The 25,000-nt window shown below is 37.1% G+C and overlaps 1 protein-coding gene across 23 annotated transcripts in view; it reads right to left on the bottom strand.

The window, feature by feature from the left end:
• Nucleotides 1–25,000, bottom strand: part of Ptpmeg2 (Protein tyrosine phosphatase Meg2) — a 191,220-nt gene that overhangs the window by 49,990 nt on the left and 116,230 nt on the right. For 10 of the 23 annotated variants that reach the window (XM_067087947.1, XM_067087943.1, XM_067087941.1 and 7 more), the window contains one exon: nt 19,482–19,553. The exons of the other annotated variants lie outside the window; for them this stretch is intronic. In XM_067087947.1, the coding sequence (XP_066944048.1) occupies nt 19,482–19,553 (72 nt within the window). The remainder of the gene's footprint in view (nt 1–19,481; nt 19,554–25,000) is intronic. 23 annotated transcript variants of the gene reach the window in all.

Below are 25,000 nucleotides of genomic sequence, written 5' to 3' on the forward strand. Positions count from 1 at the left end.
CTAACTACTGAGCAGATTTAGTCTAACTACTGAGCAGAAGGCAACCAGCTGAAAGACGTACCAAGATTTGTAAAAAGGGGTCTTCCCAATTTCAGAACAGACACAATCATAGCCTTTCCAAATTGTACAATACTGAGATCTTCTGAAGCGACATGGATCATCGAATGAACTGCCGGGGACTCTTAAAAATTCTGTTGAATTATTTTTCACATACTCTAGTTTTCGTCTACATTCGATATTCACTCCTCTACATTGAAGGATGTACACTGTTGGTGACCCTGTCCACAATTTATGGTGAAAACCTAGCAAGACATCGCGCTGACCTGAGCCTGAAGAGAGAATCACTTCGCACACAAAGGTTCTCGTTCGAATGAGAAACACATATGCCTCCTATATTGCTCAAGTATTTACCTCATGTTGAAAAAATGCAAGATGTATTAATTCTCATGGACAAGGAAAAGAGAATATATAAAATAGAGAATACAAGACACAGAACACACATACATCCCTGGCAGTGACCCCAAAATACAGAAGGATTGACCAAATCCCACTACAGAGAACTTGGAAAAATGTTAATTTTTATTCAGATTTGTCCAGAGATCTGTAGTAAGTTAACACACTTCGTAACAGAATCAGAATGGCCCACGTGAAACACTGGGTAACGAAAAATAAGTTCGTCAATAATTAACAACAACAAGAACACTCGAACAATGAGCCACAATATAAGTAAAGGTAAGTTACATCCAAATACTAAATGACCACTGAACACACGGTGGTGTTTTTGGTGACGTAGCGGGGCGGCATAGAGTAGAAGAGCCACTTGATAGGAGGCCAACTAGGACGGACCAAACACGCCGAATCTCGACGGGCAAGTCCACTATCATATTGGTAGAATTTCCTAAGACTGTTTGCTAGCACCGATGTCGAAATTTCCAATATTTTATCATAAGCACAAAAGTTAATAATCACAAGTTTTAAGTGTGCATTCCTTCAGGGCGTCCAGAGACCGCACACATCACCCAAGAATGCGCGTCTACCCGGGAAGCATTCGTCATCTCTCGCCAACCACCGACCAGAAAGGTCCTTTCTTCCGAAAACTGACATTCCTACCGCTCCCAAAAATCCAATTACTTGGTGACACTCGCAGGACCCATCATCACTTGACGTTTCCGTAACAAATCCAAACACAACTTTTCGTGTAGTCATGTTAAAAAACAAACAAATCGAAGCGAAAACATAATCACCTCGTCGGAGAAACAATGACAATACGATTTAACATGCTGCTAAATATTACATTACCTGATTCCTCTGTTTATTTTAATTACCAAATTTCAATAAATATTAACTACTGTGTAATTTTCCAACCAATTCCAGCGACTTGCATACTTCGAAATTAAAGCTATCTGTAACCTCACCCCCTTGACCGAGAAAGATATTTGCATATTTGGGGAAACTCGGCACTGACCTTCGAATCTTCTCACTGAAAGAGGGATTCAAATCCCGACCCTTTATGAAATCTGGTTGGAAAATCGGACCTCCTACAGTTAGGCAGGTTCGCCTTCTTTCATGGCGGACATTGCGTCATTGCAAGAATGGCATTCCTGTGATAATGAATCAAATACCCCCACGAGGCCGCCGTGGCCTTGGGATGTCCTTGGATTTCTACATTCCACACGAAGGAAAGAATTCCAGGTGAAAGCATTTTTGTATTATTATTATTATTCTTATTATTATTGCTATTTCTTATTTTCCTCCATATCTATTACTTTGATTTCATTCTATCTCCCGTTCCTAATCTTTTGTCTTGTCCGTAACAGTCCAAATTTGGAGGAAGAAAAGAAAAATGTTTTTTCCCAAGTTTTAAATGGAGTGCCAGTAATTACCCATCGGAGGTGGACGGAGAGGGGGGGGGATTTCCCGGCGTTACAAGAAATTCTGAATTCCTTCCGTCGCCCACACCGATTCAAAGCCTCGAATTACCTCACTACGTGGAAAAGGAGGTTTAAGAAAAACCCAACTTCCCACTATTCTCTCTCTCTCTCTCTCTCTCTCTCTCTCTCTCTCTCTCTCTCTCTCTCTAGGCTGGTCAGGGAAAGATATTATATATCCAATGAACCTGGCTACAACTAAAAAGAAATACGTATTTCTAATTTAGAAAGCGATACGGGGATCCCTTAAAATAACAAAAATTTCTGGAGAGGGGGAGAAGGGGCTTGCTAACCGACTTGATCCTATGACCCCATCAGTGAGATGCCACAAACTCCATAGCCACTTAAGAAGGAGAGAGAGAGAGAGAGAGAGAGAGAGAGAGAGAGAGAGAGAGAGATTATTGTCGTCCCCCGGCAACAAAACCCCACAAGCAACGGAGAAGGGGAAATGAGAGGGTGGAGTAACTGAGAACTTCTATGGGGGCATATCACTCCTCGTGGCGTTCTGAACCCCCGCCCCCCCATAAACAACTTGTATATGTCTGTATGTGCGTGTGTTGGTGCCTCCCCTCGCCGATTTCTCTCTGCCAATGGATCAACACCAACCCCGTGAATCAACTAAAAAGGGTTCTGCCTTTCTTCTTTTCTGTATGCCTTCTGTCACAGACTGGCGTCCCCTACCCACCCCCAACCCCGTACCCATCCCCACTTCCGATCTCCCTACCTGCCCCACCACCAGTTCCGGTCAATGTAAAGGCTGGAAGTGCCAATCCATAACAGAAGCACGTTTTTCGTTTAAAATAATTGCAGAAGTTCATCCCGCCAAGATGCATATGATAGATTGCATCTGCAATTTCAGAAATGCCATATGGTTTTTTAAAAATGCATCAATATGTTAACAATAAGAACGAAGAAATGAACAATACGATTAGTTAACGGGGGGGATTTTTCAAGTCTGGTGGTACCTGGCAACGTTTTCCGTGAGAAACGTCAGAGAAGGAAGGCTTCTGTCAGCTTGCTCAACGTTCGACGAATTGAGTCCCAAAACAAATTTACATCGAAATGACTTAAAATCGCATTAAAGCAGATACCACACAAAAATAGAAAAGAATATCGCTACTTCGAACTCGTTAAGTAAACGTTAAAACTTTATTTACGAGTGAAGAATGACAAGAAACAAACAAACACATACGACGCTACCGAAGGTTGCAAGTTGTTAGTTAAAAGTTTCTTTGAAGAGCCGAGGGTATCACATTCCGGTCAAGACAAAGCTCAAGAAGGATAAGCCACGTCATTAATGAAAGGACCCAATCACAGCTTCACAAAAATCAATTAACTATCAGTAATCGGCAACTCAACTGTCCCAACCTGGTATCGATTGAAGCCCAAACGAGGACAGAGAGAGAGAGAGAGAGAGAGAGAGAGAGAGAGAGAGAGAGAGAGAGACGTTGGGGAGGAGGGGAGAGAAGCAGACAGAATGAACTGTCCTGTCATGTCAAAGATATACGAGAGAAGAAAAGTGGGTGTGGGAGCGCAAAAACAAACACCGAAGATAAAAGTGTCTAGGGGAGAGAGAGAGAGAGAGAGAGAGAGAGAGAGAGAGAGAGAGAGAGAGAGAGAGAGAGAGTAATTTGCATTTCACCAGAGCAATCTGCAAACAGTTAGGGTTTCAGTCAAGCAACTGTGTTATCACGGGATCAATTCCATGGAACTGAATGAAACCCTTTTCAATGGGGAAAATATTTTCTTTCATTTCAATAAAAAGATAACCTTCATTGAACTAAGATGATTTAGGTATATCGTTTCAAAGGGTGAAATGAATATTTAAAAAAAGAACGGAAAAACAGAATTCTATGCTTAATCATTGATGAAGGTGAAGGAGAAGAAAGGGTAATTCCCAAAAATCAAGGAGAAATTACTAAAATCATCCTTTTTCCTCCTCTTCTTAATTTTACAAACTCTCAAAACAAAACTTCGCTACCGGTGTCGATGTCGCGGCCAGCGCGGTATGCTGCAATTACGGCGTAACTAAGAGATGCGACCTTTGTCACACGTAAATAGAACCAATCAATAAACTCGGGAGCGTTCGTAAGCAACACAACTTTGCGAAAACATGCCTGACACCTTTTCACACCTTTCAGAGGCTTTATATTATTCTTGTAAACTTGCAACTTTACACAGAAAATTTTCTCGAATGTATCGAAGAATATTTCTCTCTCTCTCTCTCTCTTTTCTCTCTCTCTCTCTCTATATATCTATATATCTATATATCTATATATCTATATATCTATATATCTATATATCTATATATCTATATATATATATATATATATATATATATATATATATATATATATATATATATATATATCTATATATCTATATATCATATATATATATATATATATATATATATATATATATATATATATATATATATACATACATATATATATATGTATATGTATATATTTAGGTATATATATATATATATATATATATATATATATATATATATATATATATATATGCTGTATATATATATATATACTGTATATATATATACAGAGAGAGAGAGAGAGAGAGAGAGAGAGAGAGAGAGAGAGAGAGAGAGAGAGAGAGAGAGAGAGAGAGAGAAATAACTATTAGCTTCATGAGGGAAAGTTTTCTAAGATTATACTGTACATACACACACATAATATATATACATACATACATACATACATACATACATACATACATACATACATACATACATACATACACGTGGACGCTTATGTAGATGTTATGGGGAAACTTCAGAATCCAATTTCTACGAACTAGTTCAGATGGTCCACATCAAGTGCAGAGATCGCCTTCCTTCGTCTGTTATATTCTCTTCTTTCGCGAAAGTTATCAAGAGGAAATTGGCTTGGATCAGAGAAGGCCCCAATACCACGAGGATTGGTTTTTCTTCGAACTGGCTCAAGTCTGTAGTTGGTCTATATCCAATATGGAAATTCTTGGCCTCCTTGTCCTGGCACATACACACACACGAACAATAAACAGAAATGCAAAATATCCGTCGCCCTTTGGTGAACTGTGACCTATAGTGCCACACAGGTTTGTCGAGCAGGAAATTGCCTTCGGATTCATGTATTCTTTCAATGCCTATTATTTGCATGTCAGTTTTTGTCTACTTTATTCATTCCTTGATCATCCTTTTGGAAATATAAAACAGAAAGAAACAATTGTTCGCGGCCCTGTTCCTCTTCCATAAAATTTTCTAAACCATGCATGGCTTCTACACGTTGCAAGTTTACTGAATGCATGGCTTCTACACGTTGCAAGTTTACTGAATGCATGGCTTCTACACGTTGCAAGTGTCATTCTCTTCGAACTTATGACAAACCTCATTTACAATTAGAAAGCCTGGTCCCTGGCCCATGGGCAGGCTTCACAAGGAATTAACGTGAAGAACTGCGCATCAAATATACCGGGGTCGGTCCTGTACAGGAAGTATGGGTGTGAATCCTTTCAACTGACTCATTCAGAGCAGAGCCCTCGGAGACAGATGAATCAGAAATGATCCTACACCTAACACCCCCCCCCACCCCACAAACACCCGCATTCCTTTTTCACCGATGCGTACGTACCTCGATACAAGACGTCACAAGACAAAACAATATAAAGACAGTCAGCGTCTGTATTCACGACTTACAATACACGACGAAATACAAAAGACGCCGAGGAGTTCCATAGTTTCCAGGTATGAAATGCGTAGTGTCTGTGACATTTCAGGAATTTATGAAGGTTCACTGTGCACTGAATAACAACGTCAAATCTTAGTTATAACCATAACGGAGAACCAAATGAGAATGAGTTACTTTAAAGTCAAGCAACGTTAGTGACCGACTGCGTTTATCAATCGATGCTGAAATACTTTCAAGAGGGTTCTCCAGCCCAGTGGGGTGGACCATCGCACTATACTCGACAAGAGGACAAAGGAACTCATCTGACTTCTTGAAAACACGTACTGCTTGATTAGCAATTGTTCATATGCACTGATCTAGGGCTGTGAATACCGATATAAGCCGCAACGTCCACAAATTTGGACCTGAGCTTAAAAAAAAAAAAAAAAAAATGTGCATGAAAATTTGTATGCCAAAAATATTGGTAAAGTCAAGATATCAGACTGTGATTCAATGAGACCTAAATGTGTAAACCGTCAAGGGCTAAACGTAGCAGGAAACATGCAGTAAGAATAAAGACGGTAATGACAGAGGCACTACCGAGAACTACAGCAAATTAAGTGCAGTCTTTTCTGAATTATTCGATCTGTAGGCAACTAATGAAATTAAGAGAATGCTACTACAGTATTAAGAGAAACGCATTAGTTAAAAAAAAAAAGATTAATGAAACGATGCAGATTTCCTTGGACAGACAAAATTGTCGGTGGAGTTAGATCATTCTTCCTAAACTAAGACTGCCGTTGCAGCAACTAAGTTCATCGGTAATGAGCAAAACGGGGAAAAAAGGTAAACAAACGAACGACTGTAAATAAGAAGCATTCAAATATGCTGACATAAACACCTCTACAAGAACAATAGCGCTGTACAGACCACCAAATACATCTCAAACGGCAGTCTATTAACAAAAAAGCAGCACTTGGCACGCAGACTATTCACCACGGTTTTCCAGTAAACAGAAAGGTGTTCAAAAGTGGAGGTATTCGAGAGGAAAACAGAAAGGTTAACACCCTTTTATTCATGAGATCTCCAATCATGCACCTCTAAGGCCTGGCCGTCACCCAGCTGGTTGGATCACGTACGCATGCGCGCGCTCACTCCTAATTCCTATTAACAGCACCTATGATTTGACTGATCTTGCAATCAGTGCAACATACAATGAACATAACTTTACCAAAAATTTCATTTTAATGAAATGTGTACTGCTGCATTTCAATGCAAAAATTAATGGGAAACTACAATCCCACAATGACAAACTAACAATAACAACGTGAGTGTGTAAGAAATTCCAAGCTATTTACTGTAACAAACACAAGCTATATCTAAAGGAGCTTTTGGAGTTAGAAGGGAGAGTTTCCTTTTCTTCATCATGCTTTGTTTTTGTGCTATGACAAAAAATATATATCTATAAATAAACCTAAGATGAGAAATAATCCTTCATGCTTTTATCATACTATTAGTAATCATGTCCGGTTAAATTATATACCTTTATCGGGAGATGATTAGGTTTCCTTCCGATCGATGAAACCCTTTTCATGAAAAGGCAACCAACGCACTTGCATAATCCCCCCCCCAAAAAAAAAAAAAAAACTTACTTTACTCTTCAAACAAACTGATTACGACTGGCGTTCATTGTCTGACCTAACAATAACCAATTAACACTTCGATCCTACACACAATAAACAAAATCATGTCATCGACCTACTTGGACAACGACAAACACGTCGGTTAACTCTTGATCAACGTTAATTCTATTGTTTTCAACCAACAAAAACAGTACTTTTTGTGCTCTAGCTCGGTCGGTCGGTCGCGCGCGCGCGCGCACCATACAACTGAGTTGCACGTCAAAAGTAGGCTAAGAGTCGGAGGCCTAGACATGACGTCATGTATGGACCTGATCTGAGCGTTGATAAACAACTAAATGATCTTTTCCCACCTCTCTCTCTCTCTAACACACACACACACACACACACACACACACGTCAACTCGAATGCCCTTGAACAAAACGTAATTGAATTTCTCTCTCTCTCTCTCTCTCTCTCTCTCTCTCTCTCTTAGCCGAAATACAGAGCCATCGACGACCTTGATCTAAGCTAAGGCATGACCCCAACCTTCCATCCTATAAATAGAACTTTATTTTCCGCGCCGAACACCATTCGATATCAACAACATCGCGACCTGATGAGGTGGCGGAGGAGAAAAGCAAAAACTGATAAGCCATTCCAGCTCTGACGCTTACTTTTTCGACAGAGTCACTACTCTCCGTTCGTTTGATGTCGGAGGCGAATTGAAGTGAATTTTTGAGACGTTTCCAGCTCTTCGGCTGCGGGCAAACTAAATGAATCTCCAGAAAGGGCATTTCTCATGTTGCCAGATGATCAAGTCTCTCCTGGGCCGAGTGCCTGCCTGCCTGCCTGCCTGCCTGCCTGCCTGCATGCATGCATGCGTCGTGCCGCGTGCGTGGTCGTGTTGACATCATTTCAGTTCTTCGTTTGCAGAAGGTCGGCGGCCGGTTCACGTACAACAGTTCGCCAGCAGGACGCCGAGTGTTTGGCCTTACGGCCTGGCACTGGACCCGTTAGGCTACTCAGTACCCCAGCAGGACATTATTGATTGATTCCATTGATTGCTTACGACCTGCTGAACAGCTTCCTCGGACCTGAAAGGCTCCAACGAAAAAACGGCATACAGAGGATTCTAATTCTTTTCAGATCTCAACGAGAGAGAGAGAGAGAGAGAGAGAGAGAGAGAGAGAGAGAGAGAGAGAGAGAGAGAGAGAGAGAGAGAGAGAACTTTTGTGTTCGACCGAAAGGACACTATGGAATAAAGATAAGTGATTTACCTCTAGATCGGTTCTATCCCCTCCTCGGAGGTTTGGAGGATCATCTGAGAGAGAGAGAGAGAGAGAGAGAGAGAGAGAGAGAGAGAGAGAGAGAGAGAGAGAGAGAGTCTTGTTAATGGTTTCAATCTAATGATGTATAGTTTACCTCGTCGAGGCCCTTTCATTTTAATGGTATACATTTTGACGGCACAATGAACATTTATGGCCAGTCTTTTGTCTCCCTCCTTAAGTCCTTCCTTTTCCCATAACAATCAGCTAACAATCATGTACCTTATTCTCTTCTTAAGTCTACATAAACATACTAGATTATGGGTAAAGCTCACCATGGCGTCAAAAATAACGGTAATATAATTGAGCATCAAAACGTAAAGTCCTGGCCCTAAGGACTTCAGTGATATCCGAAAGTTCGGACCAAGATACTTCCACATCTATAAGCGCATATATTGCGTTCTTTATGTATTATTTACTTTGACTAAGAGCTAGGAGGCAAGGTTCAATACACCAGCTTTCGATGTTGATCGCAGACCTGGATCTTAGGTTGAGGGGAAGGAAATGGTTCCATGCAATGGTCACAATTTTGCCAATTTCCTTCAAATTTTCTAGGATAGTACACCAAGAAAAAAAAGAAATTAACACAATGGTGGTGATCTACACTCAATGAATACTTCCGAAATACATATTCCTGGATCCAAAAATGAATTTAACGAAACACTTTGGAAAAGTCAGCCATGAGATCCGGACCCAAATGGATTTAGCTGGTGACCCAAACTTTACTGTCATATATCCATCAACAGATTAAGACGTAAGCCCTACTGAGCAAAAAAGACAAACCTATGTCCAGATAAAATCGCCTCAATTCTATAATGCAAAACAGTAAGTTTATTTGGGATCAAATGGGCCTAAGCTAAGCTCGGTACCAAAATACCGCAACAGAAACATAGGACTTCTTTCGCATGGAGAGTTTCAACAAAATTATGCCTGCTGTGCCTCAACGTTGTCAAGTTTTTTTCCTGTTAATGAGTACCTGCATAAAAATGTGCTTTTTTACACAGACAAAAAACTTTGTATGAAGCACAACTTGGCAAAATCTTTGAGACTACAACTCACCAATAGCACTAAAATTAATAATGTCCGCATTCAGACAAGCCACATTATAGTCTTTTACTTGCAGTGCAAGTGACGAATTGTTGAATTTTCAAAGACTCATCGTTTAATATATATTAGGAAAACACGTTCATAGCAATTTAGGTGGCATTTCTTGTTCCGCTTTCTTGAAAATTAAAAAGACAAAAGAGTCTCCACTACAAAATTAACTGAGATGAAGCAGGTATACGTTTAAGTTGGCGATTCGATTCTAGTTGCGCACACACAACACTCGCGACCATGTAAATGGAGTGACACCAGAGTAAATAATCATTATTTCGCAAAAACCAAACAACACAAGAAAATAACATCGTTAAAACACCATGATCAAATAATCCAGTTTATATCCCTCGAGGCACGAAAACAGAAACCCCATCACCATCAAAATATTAGTCCATCCCAGCGCCACCTACCAATACAACGGTAGCATTATCGACCTAAGCCCCTGACACTCGGAAAAATGGTCTCGCCCCCGAAATCAAACCCAAGCCTACTTCCCCTCCGGTCGCAGCTGATCCCAGTCATTTAGCTCCCCCTTTCTCTCTCTCTCTCTCTCTCTCTCTCTCTCTCTCTCTCTCTCTCTCTCTCTCTCTCTCTCCTACTTTAGGCCTTATTCGGCATTTCCCTCACCCATTGGACGAGAATTTCCCTTACCCATTCTCTCTCTCTCTCTCTCTCTCTCTCTCTCTCTCTCTCTCTCTCTCTCTCTCTCTCTCTCTCTCCTTCCTATGGATCCTACTTCAGGCCAAATTCGCTATATCCCTTACCCTACGTACGAGAATTGCCCCTACCAATTTTTTCTCTCTCTCTCTCTCTCTCTCTCTCTCTCTCTCTCTCTCTCTCTCTCTCTCTCTCTCTCTCCTGTAACTCGGGTGGTAGCGCGTTTAGCTGGACGACCGGCGTTCTACTCTCAAATAGGATGAGGAGGGACAGATAGGTACTTTCCTTGAATCTCTTGTGTGCCTCTGTTAATCTAAGCAGGAATTAGGTACCTAGATGTCAAAAGACTGTTATGGGTCATGGCTGGGGTGGAGAAAAAGAGAGAAGGCAGAAAGCTAGACTGAGTGTTCACCGCTGGCAAAAATGTATACCCCCAAAAACGAAGGCGAGGTAAGAGGTAATCCTCACCCAACGTGAATGAAAAATTCATAGAATATTCAAAAAACGGTATTCTCTCTCTCTTCCCCCCTGTCTCCATAGAATATGATTTGATTTCATATACTGTATATTATATATACATATACATAATATATATATATATATATATATATATATATATATATATATATATATATATATATAATATATATAATGTGTGTGTGTGTGTGTGTGTGTGTGTGTGTGTGTTAATGTAACATGTGCCCTTTTGCCATCGACTAGAAAAAACTAACAACGGTAACTTCCACACTAATACTTTGATTGATTCGTAAGTGGCTCCAAAATTAAAGTTTTCTGCCTATTGAGAGTTGTGAATCCCTTCGGGGATTAAATGCCCACTAAACAGAGCCTCTCTCTCTCTCTCTCTCTCTCTCTCTCTCTCTCTCTCTCTCTCTCTCTCTCTCTCTCTACCAACGGCAACATTATGCATCAGGTGAATTTATGCTGTGAAGACTATTAATGAAGTGGTAATGAACAATTCAACTTAGACACCGCTTCCCTGGAAGTGTCAATGATTTCTGGTACAGATACAACAGATAGTAGGGAGGAGTGGCTTAATAAGGTCTGTGTCCCTTGGACAAGAGAAAATGTCCCTCAAATGGCAAATGAGCCTCTTCTAAGACAACTTGCAACAATAATTTCCATCCAGTGGAAGACCAGGACATGAAACCAGATATGAGTGATTTTAAAGCCACCACATAATTGCAGGCACGAGGCCTGAGGATACATTATGCCACAATGATACTGCAAAAAAACAACTCGCGTTGCTAGGTCCGGGGATAATTCATGACCTGCAACTAACCAAACTGCCCAGCTGAATATGGCCAACAGCGAATGTGTAAAAAGAGACTTGGCTAAGGTTATATCTGTTTTGTTGCACACAGGATTCACCCAGAACTGATTATGAATGCAACAGTGAACACTGTATTGTTTTTAATGCATAATGAGGAAATGGATGAAACCTGGGCTAACGTTAACAACCCTAAATATTTACACGAGTAGTATGCAAAAAAATCCAGGATGGGGTCAGAGTTTCCGTAATGTGCCTCATCAGGAATAAAGTATAAGGAATTACGTAAAAATATGTCAATTTCACATTAAAAAAGACCAAGAAAAAAATCTCATTTTGTTTTCGGGACAACTACGTGCGTAGTACGCATTCCACACTAACCCCCATTCTAAATTCTGCCATTCAAGTACAAAGCAAACCAGGACGGTGTTAGCAAAAGAGCCTGCAACAATGGGCCTCCCTTTGTCTGTGCCTTCTCGCCTTCTCCCACTGGGGCTTTCTGCATCCTATTACGAGCAGGATTTCCGACTGAAACGTTAATGCACCTACCAACAAGCTCTCCAAGTTCACTGTCACAACTGAATTTATTCTTTATTTTTTAAACTTGGGGCTTTACCCAGTGTGTCAACTTGTACTTTTTTTTTTTTACTGGATGATGTTATGGCTTAATATCGGCAGATACTATAATCAAAAGGGGACTTACTTATATTCCTGGGTTAAGTTCATTACCAACTCGACCAATCAAATCCTGATAATTTCGCAACGAAATGCGTACCACTTTTTAAATTAAAATCAGATCAAAGAAATCTTATCAAGTGAAGACCTTAAGTCTCCCCTCTCTGATAAACCCCTTGATAATCATTCCTCTATCTGTTCACTTCAGCGACAAATGATCCACAACTCTTTCTAATGGTCTGAACACAGAGAGGCTCGTAATAAGCCTATGTGAAAATCCTGTCAGCCTCAAGTTCAGGTTTTGGCTTTCAACAAATGCACAAGGACACTTGCAACGCTGCATCTGAACGGGCTGTTGTTATTACATCTCTTCTTGAAAATTTACAGATTAAATATTTATCCACTTCTTTGAAGATGCAACGTAAGAGGCATTCTGATATTGTTGCAGTGATTGCTCGTATAAATTTGACAATCCTGTAATCAAGGATAATAGGAAAATAGTTTTATAGTATATACACAAAATAAGCTAGGGTGCCAGGCTCCAATTCATAACGAAAGTTAAAAATGCGTATATAACTTGAAGAAGTTTCTCAGTTGTTACCACCAAGAAATATACATACAAACATACATAAAATTACCTTATTAAATTCGATTTTCAATAAAAAAAAAATAAAAAAGAAACAGTTACTAGAGAGAGAGAGAGAGAGAGAGAGAGAGAGAGAGAGAGAGAGAGAGAGAGAGAGAGAGAGAATTTTTTTAACCATGTGGTACGGTAGGTAAAGGTTGAATGGAAACAAAAAGGGGAAAAGAAAGAGAACTATTTACTGGTTCACTGAACTGGACGTTAAATTTTTTTTTTTTACACACTACGAGACCGTACTTCCACACATCCACTTACATGAGAATCACACCAGAATCACATATCTATGAATCCATATGAACAATGTTTACCATTTTCATAATTTTTAGAATACTTATAATTCCACAATGTTCTTGGGACTCATATATGTCTCAAAAACTGAAAAATTTCACTGTTTACTAAAAACTAAACTTAAACTATAATTCAAACACATAAAATCAATACAGTTTTATAGATTAGTTCATTACCCTCGTGCCTGTCCCGTCATAAATGACGGCAATGTTTACGTAATTGTGTTGTACTCATACCAAGCACATCATCTTGTTTAGCATCTTGTTCAATTTTTAATAAAAAAAATTAGTTTATGAATGCAAATTATTTAATTTGGCAATCCAGTGCAAACACATACTTTGATCGCGTGTCTTTACCAATGACTAAGACAATGATTAAATGTGTGGTCCTTAATTTACATAGCCTTAACATTAACTTAATTTTAGCATGACTAAATAAGAATAAGAAGGAATCACCCTTCCATCAAATCTAAAAATACGAACATTCACATCAAGACAAGACAATACTCAGGTACCCTTAAAACTAGCATACGGACATACCATATCGACATACAAGACTACCATACCACCACAACAAACACAGAGGTCGTAAAGAAAACGGCAGTCAGAACACACCACAACATGAACAAAATGCGAACATTCACGAAAGAGAGAGATACAAGCAAACATGACAAAAATATCAATGATCAAAGGTTTGAAATGATATTCAATCCGTCGTCAAGTACATAATCCGTGGGACCCATCACCAGCACTGCATCCTATGCTAAGAATAAAATAGTACGGGGGAGGGGGGAAGAGACTGGGGGAGGGGGAGAGCAACACAGGGACGTACTGAAGGTTCCTCAAACATGACCATACAGATGATTCATCCTGTTGATACTTTACAAGGTGAGGGAGGGAACAAAGGCAGGCAAAAATTTTCTGGAAATTTACATACGAACGGTAATCGCAGAAGAATTGACAAGATAGATTTAAACAGATGAAAGAGTGAGGACAATACTGAGAGAGAGAGCGACAAACAGACGGGCAGACAGCCAGAGAAAAAGTGGGGAGTTTCGACCGTTTCCAGAGGAAGATGTCATAAAATCCACAAGCTTTGTACTCGCAGGCAAAAATATAATAGGAAATATGTCTAGACTTACATAGCCAAAGACACACACAAACACACACACAGAGAGAGAGAGAGAGAGAGAGAGAGAGAGAGAGAGAGAGAGAGAGAGAGAGAGAGAGAGAGAGAGAGAGAGAGAGAGAGTCTGATCTGTCTCTAAAGGACTGAAAATCCACAAGTTTTATATTCGCAGGCAAAAATATAATGCGAAATACGTTCAGATTTACATAAATAAAAACAAAGAGAGAGAGAGAGAGAGAGAGAGAGAGAGAGAGAGAGAGAGAGAGAGAGAGAGAGAGAGAGAGAGAGAGAGAGAGAGTTCGATCGTCTCCAGAGAACTAAATGTAAATCCACAGGTTTTATATTCGCAGGCAAAAATGTGATGCGAAATATAACTAAAATCGGAGCTGGCACCGTGCCAACCAAGCAAAAGGGGAGGGGGGGAGGGGAATCTAAACGCAGGAACACTAGGTGTTCAGTCTGCTCCACTGCAAGCTCCTACGAGGACTGGGAAACTCAACTACCACCAACAATCAAGTAATCAAATTTTAAGTCATCCAAGCAAAGGGCACAATGAGAGACTGGCCACTGCCACTCTCTTCCGATCGATGGCTCTGCATTCCGTCCATCTTAATCAAAGCAGACAGATTGAAACGCTATATTGATTACTACAGTCGAAAGGGTTAGGCACAAAAATACTGAGAATTTTCTCTTCTTTTTTTTTTATCAAGGAATGCTTCCCAAGCGTTGCTGCACAACTGCGTTACATACGTTGTGATGAGTGCAGTGAAGTACATGAAAGCGCTAGGGAAGGACTCTCTTTTTGTCTTAAGACGTATTGAAATATATATACAGTATGTATGTATATATATATATATATATATATATATATATATATATATATATATATATATATATATATATAATTATTTGCATATAAATTTATATATATACATTTATATATACAATTATATATATATTTATATACATTATATATACATATATATAATTATATATATACATTTGTATACATTATGTATATATACATATATATATATTTATATATATACACTGCTGAAAACGGAGTAAAGCGAAGACAAAATGCCATAAAGGGAGCGTGAAGGGGGTAGCTGTCCTATGGGTGAGAGCTAAGACTTCTGACTTCACTTACAATGAGCCTTTTTAGAAGAGGATGTGGAGAAGGACCTTCAGAAAGACCTGGGTGGAACCCACAACATCGTCGGCAGCATGTAGGGCGAAAAAATAAGAAAATAAAACGAAACTAAGGAGGAGAAACGAAATCAAAGTAAACGCCATGACACTCGAGCACATACAAACATAAAGAGCCACTTGCTTCATACAAATCGAGTCTTGGTAACTTGTTCTTGACCTAAGTCAGCCTTATATTTTCAGGAGACGTTCTTGTGCGTAAAAAAAAAAAAAAAAATAAATTATATATATATATATATATATATATATATATATATATATATATATATATATATATATATATATATATATATATATATATATATATATATATATATATATATAATAATCAAAAAGATCAAAACTGTAACATAAAATAATTACGTAAACGCACATGACGCATTCTGATCTGAACACTTCTCTCTCATGCTATACCTATATTTCTTTTCTAATGATAGAACTCGTAACTTAAAATTCTTCGTGTGTTCCTAAGAATCAAAAGATTTTCTTGTCTGCTCCTTGGCAGTGACTTTCCTCCAACATTACAAAGAGAAATATGTATACAATGTCAACAATGAATACACAGATAATAAGCAAACCACAAACAACCATTACACAAATAAAAATATATAAGAATACATATACACGTGCGCACTCATATTCACAAAGTAAATGTTATATATATATATATATATATATATATATATATATATATATATATATATATATATATATATATATAATATATACATAAATATATACGTAAATAAATATATATATATATATATATATATATATATATATATATATATATATATATAATGTATATAAGTATTGAATTTATATATGTATAAATATATACATAAATAAAATATATACGTAAATATGTGTATGTATATAAGTACGTATTTATATATGTTTATATGTATATGTGTATATATATAAATATATGTATATTATATATATATATATATATATATATATATATATATAGAGAGAGAGAGAGAGAGAGAGAGAGAGAGAGAGAGAGAGAGAGAGAGAGAGAGAGAGAGAGAGAGAGAGAGAGAGAGTGTCCACTTACGTTACAACACGGTTTCATCTAATGTCATACTTTCCATAACAGAACTTTATATGTCTGATGGTCATTTATATCCTTTTTTTTCAACCGGGCTTTTGTCACTAATCCATACCCAGAAGATTTTTAACATACAAATATGTTCAACGTACGGATAATGCATCACAGTAATGGTCACCATTTCTTATGTCTGTAAGTTAATAAAAAAAAAATAAATATTTAAAAAATACACATATAAAAAGTATATTAATACTAAACAAACGACTACGCAAACATCCACTACACTACAAACAATTATAAAGTAAGCAAAAAAAAAAAACCAAGTTTGTACACAATGCCAATGTTAATACAGAATAACTACTGTGGAAACCGAAGGCACTCTTCTACATACTCTGAAATCCTACTTGATAAAACCCAATATGTATCAATTTTTTTTACGCACTTGTGTTAGAGATATTTCTCTCTAGATAATATAAAATTATTTTTGAAGCTATGTAGAACAACTGCATTTCATGAAAGTACGTTAAAAAACCGAAATAAAAATAAAAGGTCGATAGGCCAAGCTAAAGCAAGACGAACACAAAAATTTATATTCTTTGCCATACAAAAAACTCTTAACGTCCAAAGATACCATAAAGAGTCATACATTTTCTTCTCACCGAGAAAATCCACGTTATATATTGCCTTTTACTGAATTCTCAGCAGACACCTGACACAGCTGTTTTTCTTTTGATCGATCAGTGTGCAAGTAAATTTTCATACTCACTTTAGTGCCATTTTAAATCAGACATCTTATTATTTTTTTTTTTTTTTGCAATATGTTAACAAATCACGATAAATTCAAGGTCAAAATGGCCAGTTGTGTTGAGCCGCAATTAAAAAAACTATACTTTGAATTACAGTTTTCTTCTGAAAATACAGTACAAAAGATACATGGCTTTTTTACAACATACAAATCTTCGATGAACTTCCTTTCCAATTAGGTGTAGTTTACCGCTAAGATATCAGTACACTTCATGAATGTATGGTACTTAAAATGTTTCGGTAATTATAATAGTCATTGTTTTCACAGATTAGCAAGAAACCCGGACGAAATTTTCTATCTATTTTTATCAACATTTGGGAAGCACCGAATTTGAAACAAATAATATAAGTATATACTGCACTGTTAAAAGATTTAATTGCTTAATAACTTGGAAAAGTCTGCTTTTATTTCTGACGTCATGGAGACGCTAGGTGAATAACAAAAGAGAAGAACGAGTATTTCCCATACAAAACTACCTTCCACATTCAGGCACAACCTCCAAATATATGAGACCAATTTCTATATACTACACAAAAACGCTAAATCCCATTTTCAAAACTTTCTGAACAGCGCAACATCACAAAAGGTACAGAAATATAACATTCCTCCTTTTCCAGATCATCGACTTCTCTACCACAACAATTTAATGCAATAAAAGTAAATCTCAATATATCTCATTACAACAAACATCGAATCTGGCAGCAATGATCTGAAGTTTTACTGAGGATAAAGTGTTTAAAATTCAAGACCATATTTATTGAAATATGCCTTTTACATTATATATATGTGAAATTCCTCAGTCTGTACTCATACAAATGAATATTATATATATATATATATATATATATATATATATATATATATATATATATATATATATATATATATATATATATATAATATATATATAAATTTCTGACTCACGTCGGGATCGAACCCAGGTCTCTCAGGTGGAAAGCAAGGGCGTTATCCACTGGGCCATACAAGTCTAAAAGAAGTTGGAACCTGAGAGCAACTGCACCCAAGGAATTACCTGGGCAAGCTAACTGCTTGCATACCAGCGAGTTTTCCCCAACTTCCCGACTCAGCAATGACCCAATAGACAACATTTCATTCGAATTATCCCTTCTGAGTGAATAAGATAGAAATCATCAACACACAATCACGTGTGGAACAGAAATAAATTTCTGACTCACGTCGGGATCGAACCCAGGCAAGCAGTTAGCTTGCCCAGGTAATTCCTTGGGTGCAGTTGCTCTCAGGTTCCAACTTCTTTTAGACTTGTATGGCCCAGTGGATAACGCCCTTGCTTTCCACCTGAGAGACCTGGGTTCGATCCCGACGTGAGTCAGAAATTTATTTCTGTTCCACACGTGATTGTGTGTTGATGATTTCTATATATATATATATATATATATATATATATATATATATATATATATATATATATATATATATATATATATATATATACATATTTATACACACACACACACACACACACACACATATATATATATATATATATATATATATATATATATATATATATATATATATATATATATATATATATATATATATATATATATATATAGATATTTAACCCTGTTTTGGCAGTTCTACTAATTCTTCAATTGTGTTGGATTTTAGGTACATATTTTTTCCTATGTAATCCCCATGTCATTTATATGAGCTTTCTTTGTAAACTTACTTTTATATTTCTTCAGTCTGCTAAGTAAAGGACGACAGTCGAAAGGCCTCGCAGCACTCCAGTGTTTCTCTTTCCTTCGTGGAATTTGTCTTTATTTACATACACATATACACATACATCTGTTATGAAGCTCTTCGATTTCCCTCGTGCGGGAAAAAAAACAAAAAAAAAGTTACGACCAGAGCATTTCCCATTATCACAGAGTACCGAAACACTCAGTTACTGATTTTCCATTGGCTTTGGTAGTACAGTAGTTGTCCATGCAGAAAGTAAAACACACAAAAACGAAATGAAACGGAATGAACCTTCCATCGACTACTCTTTACTACGGCACGACACCTACGACAAAATATGAATGAAATGTCTTTCCTTTACCTGTGAGGGAGGAGGAGGAGGAGGAGGAGGAGGAGGTGGGGGAACAGCGTCCGGCACACTACTGTAACTCACCTGCAATTCACAAAAAGAATAACATCATTAATTTCAAAGATAACGTTATGTCAAAACCTTAACCTAACAATGAATTCCAAAAAGATTATAAAATATGTTTATAAAATTGGAAAAATGTTTGGCAGTACAAAACCTGTGGTATAAATAATTCTAAAAATGCAACTATACTTATGTTGCGAAAGTACACATGGAAAATTTTGAAAATTTTGTAGCAATTCAACGAGCGAGAGAGAGAGAGAGAGAGAGAGAGAGAGAGAGAGAGAGAGAGAGAGAGAGAGAGAGAGAATGGGGTGAGGATTAAACACGTCGAGACCCGCCAGGTTTGATGGTATACATTCCGGAAGAGCGATGAACACTCAGGTCCAGTTTTCTGTCTTCTCTCTTCTCTCCTTCAGCCTGGCTGCGACCCACAATAAACTTAACAATCAGGTACATATTTAGCCAGCTAGATCAACAGAGGCACAAAGGATTTTAGGTAAAGAGCCAAACTGTCCCTCCTCACCTGGTTCGAGACTAGAACACGACCCGTCCAGAGAGAGAGAGAGAGAGAGAGAGAGAGAGAGAGAGAGAGAGAGAGAGAGAGAGAGAGAGAGAGAGAGAGAGACCTTACCTTACAGACCTTACAATTCGTTCGGGTTGCCCCAGGTCACCTCAGTGTGAGGCGCCTTTGATGTCTACCAGAGAGTTGCTAACGCATCTTCCGGTATATTTTGCATCTTCCAGTCTTGGATGGTCTGGGATGCATCTTAGATATTTGTCGAGCTTATTCTTAAACACATCTACGCTCACTCCTGTTATGTTCCTCAGATGAGCTGGTAGCGCAGTGAATAGACGCTGCATTATCGATGCTGGTGCGTGGTGGATTAATGTCCTGTGTGCTTTCCTTAATTTTCCTGGTATAGTTTTTGGCACTATTAATCTACCTCTGCTTGCTCTTTTTGATAATTTTAGTTCCATGATATTTTCGGTAATTCCTTCTATCTGTTTCCATGCTTGAATTACCATGTAGCGTTCTCTTCTCCTTTCAAGACTATATAAATTTAAGAATTGTAGTCTTTCCCAGTAGTCAAGGTCTTTAACTTCTTCTATTCTAGCTGTAAATGACCTTTGTACACTCTCTATTTGTGCAATATCCTTTTGGTAGTGTGGGTACCATATTATATTGCAATATTCAAGTGGACTACGTGACGTACGTTTTATAAAGCATAATCATGTGTTCAGCTTTTCTTGTTTTGAAGTGCCGGAACAACATTCCCATTTTTGCTTTGCATTTTGCCAATAGAATTGCTATTTGATCATTGCATAACATATTCCTATTCAACATCACACCAAGGTCTTTAACTGCTTCCTTGTTTGTGATTGTCTCATTATTAGGTCCTTTATATGCATATAGCATTCCTACTTTATCACCATAGTTCATTGATTCAAATTTATCAGAGTTAAATACCATCCTATTTATCTCTGCCCATTTATATATTTTATTTAGGTCTCTTTGTAGCGAGTTCCTATCTTCATCACAAGCAATTTCTCTACTTATTCTTGTGTCATCTGCGAAACTTCTTACTACTGAGTCCTTAACATTACTGTCTATGTCTGCAATCATAATCACAAACAGCAATGCAGCTAACACCGTACCCTGTGGTACACCGGATATTACCGTAGCTTCATCCGATTTCTCATCGTTTGCAATCACTATCTGTTTTCTGTTTTGCAAAAATTCTTTTATCCATCTTCCTACTTTGTCAACAATGTTATGTTTTCTAATTTTTTCGCTAATATATTATGATCTACCTTGTCAAAAGCTTTTGCAAAGTCTAGGTAAACCACATCTGTATCTTTTTCATTTATCATATTTTATATATGCTTTCATGGTGGACTAACAGTTGGGTTTGTGTACTTTTTCCGGGTACAAAACCATGTTGTCCTATATTGAACAATCTATTTTTCATTAAATGTTTCATTATATTTTTTTATTACCCTTTCATATACTTTCATAATATGAGATGTCAGACTCACAGGCCTATAATTACTTGCCTCTAGTCTTGAACCACTTTTGAAAGTAGGAGTAATATATGCTAATTTATGCTCATCATAAATCTTGCCTGTATCTATACTTTGTCTTAATAATATTGCTAGCGGCTTTGCGATTGAATGAACCACTTTCTTTAACAATATGACAGGTACTCCATCTGGTCCTGCTGCTGATCCATTTTTAATTTCATTAATAGCCTGCACAATATCGGCTTCTGTAATATCTATATCTGATAAGTATTCAGTATTTTCATCTCTTATTTCTGTATCATTATCTTCATTTTCAATTCTATGTGTAAATTCACTCTTATATCTTTCTGCTAATATGTTACATATTTCCTTTTTTCCATTCGTTAATCGCCCTTCAATTCTTAGAGGGCCTATTTCTACTCTTATTTTATTCATCTTTTTGCATATGAATAAAAAAATTTTAGGGTTTTGCTTGATATTTTGTAGTGTCATTTCTTCTAGGTTCCCTTTTTCATTTTCTTTTGATTGTATAATCTTTTGTTCTGCATTTTCTATCTTACTTTTAGTTCCATCACTTTCCATGCATTCTTTTCTTTTGCAAGAGCTTTTTTCCACTTTCTAATTTTCTGGAACAAGATCCTTCTGTCTCTTGGAATTCGTGACTGATGATTACTTTTTTCTTCGGTATATATTTTTCCACTATTTCCTCTAATATTTTATATAATATATCGGTATTTACCTGTATATCATGACTTACAAATATATTTTCCCATTCTTTGTTTAATTCTTCATTTATTTTTGACCAATTTATATTCTTACTATAGAAATTGTATTTTCCATATCCTTCCCATTTTTCGTTTCTTGCTTTTCTCTGTTTTCATATGTTCTGGAACGGACTGTTAGTTCTATGACATTATGGTCCGAAATACTCGTGTTATATACTATTATTTCTTTAACATAGTTCACCTCGTTCACAAATACTAGATCTAAAATATTATCCTTTCTTGTTGGTAGGTGATTTATTTGCTGAATGTTATGTTCTAGTAGCATATCTAATAGCTTTTCAAATTGCCTCTTATCTTCTGCACTACTATTGCTCTCTTTTTATATGTATAAATACAACCACAGTCTCCTATTCGTTCTTTCCATTCTACAAAAGGAAAGTTAAAGTCTCCGGTTAGGAGTATAGTCCAATCCTTGTGATTTCTACATATTTCATCAATTTTTCAATTATTATGTCAAACTCTTTAGTATTAGGGGTCTATATATTACAATGTTCACTAATTTTTTCATATTCAAATTCTACCGCTATTAATTCACATTCTGTGTTACTATATTTCTCACAGATTTTTCCTTGATTGGCATCTCTCCCATATATCGCGGTTCCCCCTTGATTTCTATTTTTTCTATCTGATCTATAAGTTTGGAAACCCTTTATCTGGTCATCATTACCAGTCTCTTGGGAATACCAGGTTTCACTTATATTCAATATTTCTATTTTTTCATTTTGGGTTAGTTCTTCTAAGAACTCTATCTTTCTTTTGAGTTACTGAAACTAAACCCTGCTGCGTTCATCACTATGATGGTTTGCGTATTATCTCCATAATCTAATATGGGTAATAATAAGGATTTTCCCATGTCTCTTTCCTGTTCTGATATGTTGATCTTTTTTCATTTCCAGAAATTCGTACATTAAAAATCCAACTTTTCCATTATACTTGTTCTTCCAGCTTCATATTTATTCACTTTGTGCATAAACCTGCACTTATCTCCATATCTGCACCATCCCTTAGCATCATAGATACATTGCTTGTTCCTTGTGCTATATCTAGGTGCTGATGGCTCATATCGTGGTGCTGACATTTCATAATGTGTTGTTGGCTTGTTTTTTGCCTTCATCACATGATCTTTGTTCTTTTCTTTATTTGTTTCATTTTTACCTTGATTTTTATATGTATTTGATTTTGATTTTGGTTTTTCATGGCTACAGGATGCATGTACCTACATTTCTTATTAAACCTACATCCATTTCCTTCTTTCCATTTTCTACATATTTTTGGATGTAGATCGCTGCATTCCTCTTCATAGCCATCTAGATATGCACATTTGCCATATATCTCATAATTGTGACATATCTTGGGATGTTTGTAATAACATCTTTCACCAAACCTGCAATTCCCTCTTTTCAAAAGGGTGCATACTGTGTCTTTTCTTTTCTTTTTTTTTCTTGCTCTTTCCCATCAGTATGGAGATCCGGGTACAACCTCTTTGGGATTTTATTTTGATTTATCATGTCATAATTTATTTCTTCATAAGTATGTTGCCGTATTGCCTCATATGTAGAATCTATGAGTTTCTCTGCATCCATACTATTATCCTGTTCTTTGTTTTCATTAATCTTTTCCCTCTCTTCAGTCTTATTTTCTTCTTTTTCTATTTTCCTCTTCTTCCTCTTCTTCATCCTCTTCATCTTCTTCATCCTCCACAATCTGTACATTAAGTCTTGATTTAATGACCTTGTCTATCCATACTAGACATGTTGAGCAAAATATTTTTGTGTCCTTATTTCTATTTTGCTCAACTTCAGCACATGAAGGGGGTGTGTCGGGTGCGTGGCAAGCATAGCATTTCCTAATCAGGTTTTGTGGATTTACAATGCTATACCACACTCTACATAGTTTACATGCTTTAGGCATCCGTTTGCCTATTGCATCAATCAATATATTCACTAATTCCACCGTACTTATTTTCTTTGATGGAATGTGTTGATTTTTGTAGATTTTCTTTATAAGTCTTTTGATAACCTGAGAGAGAGAGAGAGAGAGAGAATATCTTTAACGGTACTATCTGTCGAAATAATTACCCTCCAGTTAAAGTACACAGAAATAACTACCAGCTGCTCCCGCAGGCCCCTTCTGTTCGCTCGACCACCATGCTGGCAGATCTAAGGTCTGGAGACCTCCAAACCTTGGGCTAAAAGGCCATCGTGTGTCACCTGGACCACTGGGGAGTTCTAAACCCATACCCATGATGGTAGCTAGGAATAGTCATTTCTAAGCTACAGCCGTTGTTAAGTCAATTTATCACATCAAATCCTGAGTCTGTCACTGCATACCGCACGTACCTGTTATCAAGGTTACAGAATTCTGTCTAAGCTTCCAAATTGATTTCACGTCATGTCTTAGCGAAGAATATGAAAACAATTCTGACTACAATGAAATAATCTATGTAAACTTTGGTAATTTCAGTAAACCATTTTGTTTCAGTAACACGACACAACTTTAAAATCTACCAACAAAATGCCAGCATTCAGTGCATTCATCGATACCTCATGTGTAATGTTACAGAATACAATACTATAGTCCAATGTCTGCTCTGAATCTGGAAATGCAATTCCACAACGAAAGTCGTTGGAATTCACACAGTGCTTTCTCTCTCTCAACCCT

Source organism: Macrobrachium rosenbergii, chromosome 44, assembly GCF_040412425.1.
Source record: "Macrobrachium rosenbergii isolate ZJJX-2024 chromosome 44, ASM4041242v1, whole genome shotgun sequence".
NCBI lineage: Eukaryota > Metazoa > Arthropoda > Malacostraca > Decapoda > Palaemonidae > Macrobrachium > Macrobrachium rosenbergii.